At 40.9% G+C, this 13,033-nt stretch overlaps 1 protein-coding gene across 5 annotated transcripts in view; it reads left to right on the top strand.

The window, feature by feature from the left end:
• The window catches only part of rbm33a (RNA binding motif protein 33a), a 203,636-nt gene that overhangs the window by 39,856 nt on the left and 150,747 nt on the right, over positions 1–13,033 (top strand). For all 5 annotated transcript variants that reach the window (XM_070881642.1, XM_070881644.1, XM_070881643.1 and 2 more), the window contains exon 4: positions 1,264–1,334. In XM_070881642.1, coding sequence (XP_070737743.1) covers positions 1,264–1,334 — 71 coding nt within the window. The remainder of the gene's footprint in view (positions 1–1,263; positions 1,335–13,033) is intronic.

The following is a 13,033-nucleotide window of genomic DNA, read 5'->3' as shown; positions in this document are numbered from 1 at the left end:
TTGGGGTCCCAGCATTGATCCCTGTGGCACCCCACTAGTTACTAATTGCCAACCCGAGAATGAACCATTTATCCCGACTCTGTTTTCTGTTCGTTAGCCAATTCTCTATCCATGCTAATATATTACCCCCAACCCCATGAACTTTTATCTTGTGCAGTAAGCTTTTATGTGGCACCTTGTCAAATGCCTTCTGGAAGTCCAAATACACCACGTCCACTGGTTCCCCTTTATCCATCCTGTTTGTTACATCCTCAAAGAATTCCAGCAAATTTGTTAAACATGACTTGCCTTTCCTAAATCCATGCTGACTCTGCCTGACTGAATTATGTTTTTCCAAATGTCCTGCTATTGCTTCTTTAATAATGGACTCCAACATGTTCCTAACCACAGATGTTCAGTTAACTGGTCTATAGTTTCCTGCTTTTCATCTGCCTTCTTTTTTAAATAGGGTGTTGCATTTGCAGTTTTCCAATCTGCTGGGGCCTCCCCAGAATCCAGGGAATTTTGGTAAATTACAACCAATGCATCCACAATCCCAGCCGCTACTTCTCTCAAGACCCTAGGATGCAAGCCATCAGGTCCAGGGGATTTATCTGCCTTTAGTCCCATTATCTTACTGAGTACCATCTCCATAGTAATTGTGATTGTGTCAAGTTCTCCGCCCCCGCCATAGCCCCTTGACTATCCACTGTTGGAATATTGTTCGTGTCCTCTACCGTAAAGACTGATACAAAATATTTGTTCAGAGTTTCTGCCATCTCCATGTTCCCCATTACTAATTCCCCGGTCTTGTCCTCTAAGTGACCAACATTTACTTTAGCCACTCTTCCTTTTTATATACCTTTTGAAACTCTTGCTATCTATTTTTATATTTTGTTCTAGTTTACTTTCACAGTCTATCTTCCTTTTCTTAATCATTTTTTTAGTCATTCTTTGCTGGCTTTCAAAAGCTTCCCAATCTTCTGTTCTCCGACTAGTTTTGGTCACTTTGTATACCTTTGTTTTTAATCGGATACCATCCTTTATTTCTTTAGTTAGCCACGGATGTTAATTTAATCTGCAAAAACTTAGATGTGATGATTAGAAACAGTTTTATAAATAGCTGCAGTCTGACTGATTAAAACTGAGAATAATGCTATAGCTAATTAAACCTTGTTGGATAATGAAGTTTAGATGAGATCATTTCGAATGTTTTTAAGTTCAGCTTTTCTTGCTTTCTTGTTTAAGCGCATTTGGTGCTTTTTTTTATTCTTCCCACATTAGAATCAGTCTGACCAATCCGATGAAGAGCTTGATGATAACCTTTTGCAAAGTGATGAAGAAGCAAGTGAAAGGTACGGTAGTTTCTGCCATGTATTTTGTGCTTCGTGGATTCTCAAAATGGTGCACTTAAAAATAAAAGTAACAATAGCCTTCTACTACTAACGTCAGATAAAAGAGTATAATTATGGTTCCGATGGCACATTACCGTCCGTACACGATGTAATTTGTTTTATGTTTTAAATAAAATGTAATTCTGTTGAGCAACACCGTCTTCTGATCTGCTTAAACAGATATTAAACGTATTATTAAAATGTAACATTTTGCTAGTTCTCTCCTGCTTTAAGTTGAGCAGCCCTTTCACATGTCTAGATTTTGGTACATCTGATTCAATCAAAATGTTATTACAGATCTCAATGAAAGGAGTAATAAGGAAGATTTAAAGACAACTAATAGTAGCTAAATTGGATGGAGGTTAATTTCATTAAAAATGCCCCTTTTAATTGCACCCATGTTTACTTGACTTTTCAGGGGAAAGAAATTATGAATAACTGTAAAGATCATTTTGGAGATATTCTGTTATTGCTTCTATCATTTTTGCTGCAATAATCTAAAAATTTCTATTATTTCATCCTTATGACTTATTAATGATGATGTTTAACATTGATAATGGTCCAGATTTTTCTAACCTCTCAGAAAGCTGCCCACAAAGATCTAGCAATCTCCGTGGCGTAGATTTCACCTTTCCCAACATTAATTTAATTTAGACGCCATGTATAGGGGATTTCCTGCGTCCAACAACAGTGCTGCCATCAAGCAGGCTAAGCAACTAATCACGTTGAAGAATTCTCACAGACAATAAACCAGGAAGTAAAAAGCACTGATTATCATTCACTTTACAGTCATTTTGGACAGCAAAATAAATATTGGAACATACACATGGCATGAAGGTAAAAGCTGAAATATCATAAATTTAAAAAAAAATGTTTTGATTTCAAATCTATGGGAATTTGTACCATAGAGAAATTTGTCATTCCACAAATATAAAATTAGTTTTTCAGGGCCAGAGAGCTTGTTCTGTAATTGATTTAGTACACCGTTAAAAACCCAGTCACAACAAGGAATATCTTTTTGGGGGATTTTACAGTCAGATTAGAATGTAAAAAGTGGAAGTTTGCATTCGTTCAAATGATTTATAAGATTTCTATCTGCGAGGACTTCAACAGTGCACCTTGTGGAGGAGCAGGGAATCACTGACAGCAACTTCTGGATTTCCATGCTTAACCGCACATGTGCGGACATCAGAAGTTGTTGTCAGTTTCACGGAGTAATGATGGCGAGCACTGACAGTTTCGCTGTCAATACAACCGCAAATTCTGGGCCAGTGCATTGACTCTCTCATCCCTACCTTTCTCTGTTTTAGCCACATACAGCTGTCGCCCAAATAGAAATAAATACACTGCTCTGATTGAAGTCTATAAAATTCACGTCCTGTATTAATTCTGTGTCTGCTATATTTTTGTTCGACTGGGACTCATTAGATAGTTACTATGCATTCTGAAGAGCCACTTTTAAATTCTGCAAGTGCTGTCAACTGCAGATGTGGGTGATTTAATCGGAAGTATTTAAAATGATACTGAATTCGACAAGAGGAGGTTTAAAAAAAACTATTTAGTCTGGTGGGGAATCCAGAACCAGAGGGCATAATAAATTAAAGTTGGGTTGCACAGCTGGCGACAACACCAAAGGTAAACTTAGCAGATTTGTTACGGCAAGGCAAGGCTTGGGAAAAGCCATTTTTACTGAGTCTTCTGCACCAGCACAAGCAAATCTGGCAAGTTTATCTTTTTTTGCTGTTCGCTGTGCAGGGCCATGACATGAAATTCAATGTGAGGAAGTATGAGGTCATCCACTTTGGGTTGGAGAGAGACAAATCGGAACATTTTCTTAATGGTGAGGTGCTAGGAACTCTGGAGAAACAAAGAGATTGGGTATCCATGTACACAAACCACTAAAAGCTAGTGCACAGGTACAAAAAGTAATCGGAGGCAAGCGGAATGTTAACCTTTATCTCAAGTTGATTGCTTCCTCACTTTTAAATCCAATGCTTCAGTTATACAGGGCCTTGATCAGACCCCAACTAGAATATTGCGTTCAGCTTTGGGCACTGAACCTCAGGAAAGATACATTGGCTGTGGAAGGAGTGCAGCATAGATTCACCAGAATAATACCAAGGCTTAAAGCGATAAATTGAGGATAGGTTGCATTAACTTGGCTTGTATTCCCTTGAGTTTAGAAGGGTGTGGGTGATTTAATCGAAGTATTTAAAATGATACTGGATTCGACAAGAGTAGATCAGAAAAACTATTTAGTCTGGTGGGGAATCCAGAACCAGAGGGCATAATAAATTAAAGTTGGGTTATTTAGGAGTGAACTCAGGAAGCACTTTGACACAAAGAGACGTGGAAATCTGGAACTTCCTCCCTGAAAACACTCTATACTGGATCGATTGATATTGATGGATTTTGTTAGATTAGGGTATCAAGGGATATGGAATAAAGACAGGTAAATGAAATTGAGATACAGATGAGCCAGGAAGTTATTGAATAGTGGAACAGGCTTGAGGAGCTGAATGGCCTAGTCTTGTTCCTATGATTCGCTCATCGAGAGCCAGTGTCGCAAGGACGGCATTAACAAAGTGCTGATTGCTATTTTTTCCTCTTTCTGCTGTTTAAACACACCTTCATCCATTCCTTGACCTATCCTGGGAAAATTACAATCCAGTTCTGTCCAGTCATTTTTTCCCCCCCGAAACATAGAAATTTACATCGCAGAAGGAGGCCATTCCGGTCCATCGTGTCCGCGTCGGCCGACAAAGAGCCACACGGTTCTTGGTCAGCAGCCCTAAAGGTTACATATAAACCTATGAACAATGACGGAAAAGCAAAGAGCACCCAGCCCAACCAATCCGCCTCAGCACAATTGCGACACCACTGATCCTAAAACATTCTGCACTCCACCACAACAGGAGCCATGTGATCTCCTGGGAGAGGCAAAAACTAGATGAAAAACCCAGGCCAATTTAGGGAGAAAAAATCTGGGAAAATTCCTCTCCGACCCACCCAGGCGATCAAAACTAGCCCAGGAGATCACCCTGGCCGTATTCTATTCCCTGCAGTACTTACCATTATATCTGCTCTGTCCAACAACAGGTCATCCAGTCTAATCCCAATTACCAGCTCCAGGTCCATAACCCTGCAGATTACTGCATTTCAAGTGCCCATCCAACCATCTCTTAAAAGTGGTGAGGGTTTCTGCATCCACCACTTTTCCAGGCAGCAAGTTCCAGAGCCCCAGAACCCTCTCCATAAAGAAGCACCTCTCAAATCCCCTCAAAATCTTCCACCACCTACCTTAAAACTATGTCCCCTTGTAATAGACCAAAGGAAATAGACCCTTACTATCCACTATGTCCAGGCCCCTCAATATTTTGTACACCTCAATGAGGTCTCCTCTCCACCTCCTCTGTTCCAATGAGAACAAACCCAGCCTATCCAATCTATCCTCATAACTAAGATTCTCCATTTCAGGCAGCATCCTATTAAATCTCCTCTGCGCCCTCTCTAGTGCAATCACGTCCTTCCTATAATATGGCGACCAGAACTGCACGCAATACTCCAGCTGTGGCCTAACCAAAGTATGATACAATTTAAGCATAACCTCCCTGTTCTTATATTCTATGCCAGGGCCAATAAAGGCAAGCATTCCGTATGCCGCCTTAACCATCTTATCCACCTGGCCTGCTAATTTCAGGAATCTGTGGACAAGCACTCCAAGGTCTCTTTGTTCATCTGCACTATTAAGTGGCCTACCGCTTAATGTGTATACCCTTTCCTTATTAGCTCTCCCAAAATGCATCACCTCACACTTCTCTGAATTAAATTCCATTTGCCACTGCTCTGCCCACCTGACCAGTAGATTGATATCCTCCTGCAGACATTCCTCTTCATTATCAACCACACAGCCAATTTTAGTGCTGTCTGCAAACTTCTTAATCTTACTCCCTATATTCAAATCTAAATCATTAATATGTACCACAAAAAGCAAGGGTCTCAGTACTGAGCCCTGCGGAACCCTACTGGAAACATCCTTCCAGTCACAAAAACATCCATCAATCATTACTCTTTGCTTCCTCCCTCCAAGCCAATTTTGGATCCAACTTGCCACTTTGCCCTGTATCCCATGGGCTTGAACCTTTATGACCAGTCTACCATGTGGGACTTTATCAAATGCTTTGCTAAGATCCATATATACTACATCGTATGCACTACCGTCATCGACCCTCTTGGTTACCTCCTCAAAAAATTCCCGTAACAAATCCATGCTGACTGTCCCTAATTAATCGTTGCCTTTCCAAATGCAGATTTATCCTGTCTTTCAGGATTTTTCCCAATAATTTTCCCACCTCTGAGGTTAGGCTGACAGGTCTGTAATTACTCGGCCTATCCCTTTTTTCCTTCTTAAACAACATTAGCAGTCCTCCGGCACCATGCCCAGATCCAAAGAGGACTGGAAAATGATGGTCAATGCCTCTGCTATTTCCTCTCTTACTTTGCTCAACAGCCTGGGATGCATTTCATACGGGCCTGTGGACTGATCTACTTGCAAAGCTGCTAAACGCCTTAATGTTTCCTCTCTCACTATTTATTTCATCCAGAATATCACATTCCTCCTCGATCTGCAATCCCTTTCCTTTGTGAAGAAAGATGCAAAGTATTCGTTAAGAACCCTCCCAACATCTTCTGCCTCCACACAAAGATTGCCCTCATGGTCTCTAATAGGCCCTACCCTCTCTTTAGTTACCCTCTTACTCTTAATATATTTAGAGAACATCTTAGGGTTTTCCTTAATTTTACTGGCCAAGAATTTCTCTTAGCATTCCTAATATCCTTTTTAATTTTACCTCTTAACTTTCTATATTCCTCTAAAGATTCTATAGTATTTAGCCGTCCCTTTTTTTCTTAATCCTCCCTGTAAGTCCCTAGACATCCAGGGGGCTCTGGAATTATTTTTCTCAGCCTTTTTTTTTTAAGTATGATAATTTTTCACCACTTGGTAATGTGAATGTTACATCCTAAATGAAGGTTACAGAATACCATCTGTGTGGCTGTATTTTCAATCTCGACCTGAAGAATGGAAAAATCTGAGGCACAATTTAGTACTGTTAAAAAAAAACATACAAAATAGTGAAATTTAGCATAACTGTCAAACTTGTCGAAGGATTAACGCAAGCTGTACGAAGGTCCCCCGGATTAATTAGGTGTGTTTTATATTTTGCTGTATTAGAGTACCTGGTAATGGCCACCACAGTTATAACTTGAAATGTAATGGTGTAGCTAACTACAATAAAATGTGTTCAAAGTACAGGCATTCTAATTTACTGAAATAAATGTGTTTAGTGTAAAATACTCTGAAAATTACAGAATTGGGCACAGGGGAATGCACTTATAATTACACTCCCTCTTTACTGAGAGCAATTTACCATTCCTCTTCTGCCTGAAGATCTTTGATCACAGGTTCTGTAGAGAAATTAGTTAATTGTACCATGGTAATCTGCAACGACCTATTCACTTCAACCTCTCTCCCATGTATTGGTGTTATTGCTGTAATGTGAAAATGTCTAAAATTCATGCTGTCCACATGATTCAGGGCACCAAAAATAACCTTTTAATTAATCTTCAAAGCAGTATTTTGCTGATGGGTGAGAATAACATGAATTAGCCATGTAACTTTTCCATTGACCAGATGGTTTTTTAAATTAGGTTACAAATTAATTAGGCTCTTCTTGGGAATTTGTACCTGCTGCAGATCTACTTCCATTGGAGTGATCGGGATACCTGAGCCACCTGGCTTGTATTTGCCGTTGGATGAAATTGTGATTTTGACGATGTAAATATCTTTAAAATTTGCTTCATGAAGTGTTACCTAAAAGCTTCAACAGTAATATTCTACAAATCCATCACTCTGACATGTGCATTAAAGGCATGCCATCACAGATTGATTACAGTATTACTTTGCTGAATCATGGTTGCTCCATTCTTAGAGATTTGAAAAGTGTCAGAAGGCTAAGTTGCTGAAAAACTAACATTTGTTTTTGTTCAGTCCTCTATCAACTGCAGGATGAAACCCATGTTGTCAAGAGGAGAATCATGAAATGCAGTCCCGTTTACATCTTTGATGTTGGCAGCATAATGTTGGGCTGCCTCCTGAATTTTCCTCCTTGTGCTATAAAGACACCTCTTGAGAGGATGTGAAATTATTTATCCCATGTCGGCGCTGAGGCATTTGTGATTTCCCGTCGATTTTAAAAGATCCCTATTGTGGCAGTTTGAAAAAAAGAAACAAAAACAGATACATTCTTCATATCATTGTTTTTTATTTCCCCTCTCGTAAAGATGCCAAGTCATGCCAGCATATGATTCAGTGGGTGCTGGTAGCCATCTGATACTATGGCCTCGATTCTAATCCCCATTCCCCAGACAAGCTGGGTGGGGGTCGGGGGTGGGTTAAAATATCAAAATCGAGCAACCCGACCCCATTCCCGGCTGCTGTAATATTTAAGACGATGATTCCGACACTGGATGAGGCTCCCATTAAAAGTGGGGCAAGGATCTACTTTGCAGGAGAAAGTCGTGGCCTCAACATTGTCGTGCCGGGATCTTCACCCATTACCAGGTTCCCCTGCAGCCTAAATACCAGACCCATGTGCAAGAGCCAATTTTTCATGTGTGAGCTTGATGGCTTAGTACCACATCGTAAGGTGTATTTACCCCCTGAACCATTTTAAACCGCTACTGTTGACAATTCCAGATAAAGGGCCAGATTCTCGAGCATGCTTCTCTTTAACAGCTTGGTTATATTAGCCAAGGTGCCGGCCTTGGCTCAGTGGTAGTATTCTCGCTTGAGTTGGAGGTTGTGGGCTCAAACCCCACGCCAAGGACTTGGGCGCATAACCGAGGCTGACACGTCAGTGCATTACTGAGAGACTGCTGCATTGTCGGAGGTGTTGTCTTTTGGGTGAGACTTAAATCGAGGCCTCATCTGCCCCCTCAGCTGGGCACAAAATATCCCATGGCACTATTTGAAGAAGAGCAGGAGAGTTTTCCCCAGTGACTGGCCAATATTTATACCTCAACCAACATCATTTAAAAAGCATGTTATCTGGATATTATCTCATTGCTGTTTGTGGGACCTTGCTATTCATTAATTGGCTCCTGAGTTTTCCCATGACAGTGCAATTTTTAGAAACCAGCAAAGGGCGACTAACAAATTGATAGAGAGAGAGAAGATAGCTTATGAAAGTAAACAAGAAATATAAAAACAGATAGTAAGAGCTTCTACAGGTATAGAAAAAGGAAGAGAGTAGCTAAAGTAAATGTTGGTCCCGTAGAGGATGAGACTGGGGAAATAATGAGAAATGGAGAAATGGTAGAGACTTTGAACAAATATTTTTCTCAGTATCCATGGCAGAAGACACTAAAAGCATCCCAATAATTATAATCAAGGGGCTATTGGCGGGGGGGAACTTAAAACAATCACTATCACTCGAGAAAAAGTACTTGGCAAACTAATGGGACTATAGTGTGTACAAGTCTCCTGGACCTGATGGTCTGCATTCTAGGGTCTTAAAACAAGTGGCTACAGAGATAGTGGATGTATTGGTGTAATCAACCAAAATTCCCTGAATTCTGGAGCGGTCCCAACGGAAAAGCGCAAATATAACGCCCCTATTTAAGAAAGGATGGAGACAGAGAGCAGGAAACTATAGACCAGTTCACCTAACATCTGTCATTGGGAAAATGCTGGGAATCCATTATTAAGGAAGTAGTAGCAGGCCATTTAGAAAATCACAATGCAGTCAAGCAGAGTCAGCATGGTTTTATGAAAAGAAAATCATGTTTGACAAATTTGTTGGAGTTCTTTGAGGATGCAACGAGCAGGGTGGATAAAGGGGAACCAGTGGATGTGCATTTGGATTTCCAGAAGGCATTCGATAAGGTGCCATGTAAAAGGTTACTGTGCACGATAAGAGCTCACAGGGTTGGGGGTAATATATTAGCATGGATAGAGGATTGGCTAACAGAAAACAGAGAATCGAGATAAATGGATCATTTTCAGGTTGGCAAATGGTAACTAGTGGGATGTCACAGGGATCAGCATTGGGGCCTCAACTATTTACCATCTATATTAATGAGTTGGATGAAGGCACCGAGTATAATGCAGCCAAATTTGGTGATGATACTAAGATAGGGGGAAAGCAAGTTGTGAGGAGGACGCAAATCATCTGCAAAGGGATATAGACAGGCTAAGGGAGTGGGCAAAAATTTGGCAGATGAAGTATAATGTGGGAAAATGTGAGGTTATCCACTTTAGTAAGAAAAAAGCAAATGCTGCAGAGGGATCTTGGGGGTCCTTGTACATGAAACACAAGTTAGCATGCAGGTACAGCAAGTAATTAGGAAGGCAAATGGAATGTTGGCCTTTATTGCAAGGGAGATGAAGTATAAAAGTAGGGAAGTCCTGCTCCAACTGTATAGGGTGTTAATGAGACCACATCTGGAGTACTGCATACAGTTTTGGTCTCCTTATTTAAGGAGGAATATAGTTGCATTGGAGGCAGTTCACAGAAGGTTCACAAGGTTGATTCCTGAGATGAGGGAGTTGTCATGAAGAAAGGTTAAGCAGGTTGGGCCTATACTCACTGGAGTTTGGAAGACTGCGAGGTGATCTTATTGAAACATATCAGATTTTGAGGGGGCGTGACAGGATAGGTGCAGAGAGGATGTTTCCCCTCATGGGAGAATCTAGAACTGGGGGGCATAGTTACAGAATAAGGGGTCGCCATTTAAAATGGAAATGAGGAAGAACTTCTTCTGAGGGTTGTGAATCTTTGGAATTCTTTGCCCCAGAGGGCTCTGGAGGCTGGGTCATTGCATATATTTAAGGTGGAGATAGACAAATTTCAGAACGATAAGGGAGTCGAGGGTTATGGGGAGAGGGCAGGGAAGTGGCGTTGAGGCCAAGATCAGATCAGCCATGATCTTATTGAATGGCGGAGCAGGCTCGAGGGCCCAGATGGCCTACTCCTGCTCCTATTTCTTATGTTCTTACGTAACAATCGCTGTACTTAAAAGTACTTAATTAGCTGGAAATTACTTTGGGACTTTGGAGGTCGTGAAAGATGCTATATAAATGCTAGTTCTTTGTTGCTTGCTATTGAAAGAGAACAGTGATTGTCTAACTATATATGGAAACTAATACTGAATCAGGGACTGGGACTTGCTAAAATTAACGTAAGCAAAATAATAGTAATGAAGAAAATAATGGCACTAAAGAGTGACAAATCCCCAAGACGATAGGGTTTCCAGCCCAGGGTTTTAAAGGAACGAAGTGAGAATATGGCAAATGCCCCAACTATATAATCTTCCAAAGTTCTCCCGATTTTGGAACTGTTCCTTTTCGATTGGAAAATTGCACGTCGCTCTGCTATTTAAAAAAAAAAGGTGTGAGCAGGAAACCAAGGAATTATAGACCAGTTAGTCTGTTGTCTGGAAATTGCTAGAGTCTATAATTAAGGATAGAATGACTGAACATTTTCAGGTGATCAGAGAGCGAGCCAGCATGGATTTGCAAAGGTAGGTCAAACCTGACGGACCTGGTTGAAATTTTTTTTTGAAGAGGCGCTGAAGTCGTAGGCAGGGGACTTTCTATGGATGTTATTTATATGGACCTTGATAAAGTCCCTCAAGAGATTGTTGGCTAAAATTGAAGCCCATGGAATTGAAGGTAAATTACTGACTTGGTTAGAAAATTGGCTGAGCGGCAGGAGATAGAGTAGGGATAATGGGTAGGTACTCTTAATTGACAATGTGATTAGTGGTGCCCTACAAGGATCTATATTGGGGCCTCAACTATTGACATGAGATGATGGGATAGAAAGCCACATATCCAAGTTTGCCAATTACAGAGATATTAATAGATTAAGTGAATGGGCAAAACTGTGGCAAATGGATTTTAATGTAGGCAAGTGTGACGTCATCCACTTTGGACCTAAAATGGTTAGAACAGAGTACTTTCTAAATGGCGAAAAGCTAGAAAATAATCAAAAAGGCTCATGGAATGTTAGCCTTTATATATAGAGGACCAAAATGAATACAAGATGGTAGAAGTTTTCCGGAGCTTTACAAAACCCTGGTTAGTCCACATCTGGAGTACTGTGAGCAGTTCTGGGCACCACAACTTAGGAAGGATATATTGGCGTTGAGGAAGTGCAGTGTAGAATGATACCTGGACTCCAAGGATTAAATTGCGAGGAGAGATTACACAAACTCGGGTTATATTCCCTGGAATTTAGAAGATTAAGGGATGATTTGATTGAAATTTTCAATAAAATATAGGGTAGATAGAGAGAAACTATTTCCACTGATTGTGGAGTATAGGACTAGGGGGCATAGTCTAAATATTAGAGCCCGACCCTTCAGGATTGAAGTCAGGAAACACTTCAAGACGCAAAGTGGTAGAAGTTTGGAACTCACTTCCGCAAACGGCAATTGATGCTCGGTCAGTTCTTGATTTTAAATGAGATTGATAGATTTTTGTTCACCAAAGGTATTGAGGGATACGGGGCAAAGCTGCATGTACGGAATTTGGTCACGGATCAGCAATGATCTCGTTGAATGGCGGAACAGGCTAAATGGCCTGCTCCTATTGCTACGGAAGTGAAGCTACCTGGTATTAAGGTGTGTAGTGCTAAATGAAAGAAATCTCTCGCTGTATATCCAAAAGGAAGTTGGATTCCCTGTATATCTTCACCATTTGTTGAATTTGAAACATTTGGTCAATCTGTAGATGTTGTGTTTTCATCTCCCGTTCTCTTGGGAAGATTTTAATCAGCTGTTTCCTAGGTGATGGGATCCCTTTGACATTACAAGATTTTTTTTAACACAGGAAGTCTTCTCTGCTAGTCCTTAATGATCAAGATCACTTTGGTTCTGTCTTCAGGAAGGAAGATACAAATAACCTTCTGAATGTACTAGGGGACAGTGGGTCTAGAGAGAAGGAGGAACTGAAGGATATCCTTATTAGGCGGGAAATTGTGTTAGGGAAATTGGGATTGAAGGCCGATAAATCCCTGGGGCCTGATAGTCTGCATCCCAGAGTACTTAAGGAAGTGGCCCTAGAAATAGTGGATGCATTGGTGATCATTTTCCAACAGTCTTATCGACTCTGGATCAGTTCCTATGGACTGGAGGGTCGCTAATGTAACACCACTTTTTAAAAAAGGAGGGAGAGAGAAAACGGGTAATTATAGACCGGTTAGCCTGACATCAGCAGTGGGGAAAATGTTGGAATCAATCATTAAGGATGAAATAGCAGCGCATTTGGAAAGCGGTGACAGGATCGGACCAAGTCAGCATGGATTGATGAAAGGGAAATCATGCTTGACGAATCTTCTGAAATTTTTTGAGGATGTAACTAGCAGAGTGGACAAGGGAGAATCAGTGGATGTGGTGTATTTGGACTTTCAAAAGGCTTTTGACAAGGTCCCGCACAAGAGATTGGTGTGCAAAATCAAAGCGCATGGTATTGGGGGTAATGTGCTGACGTGGATAGAAAACTGGTTGGCAGACAGGAAGCAGAGAGTGGGGATAAAGGGGTCCTTTTCAGAATGGCAGGCAGTGACTAGTGGGGTGCCGCAGGACTCAGTGCTGGG

The sequence above is a fragment of the Pristiophorus japonicus genome, chromosome 5 (genome assembly GCF_044704955.1).
Source record: "Pristiophorus japonicus isolate sPriJap1 chromosome 5, sPriJap1.hap1, whole genome shotgun sequence".
NCBI classification, from domain to species: Eukaryota; Metazoa; Chordata; class Chondrichthyes; family Pristiophoridae; genus Pristiophorus; species Pristiophorus japonicus.
This window is presented reverse-complemented; position numbering and strand designations above follow the sequence as displayed.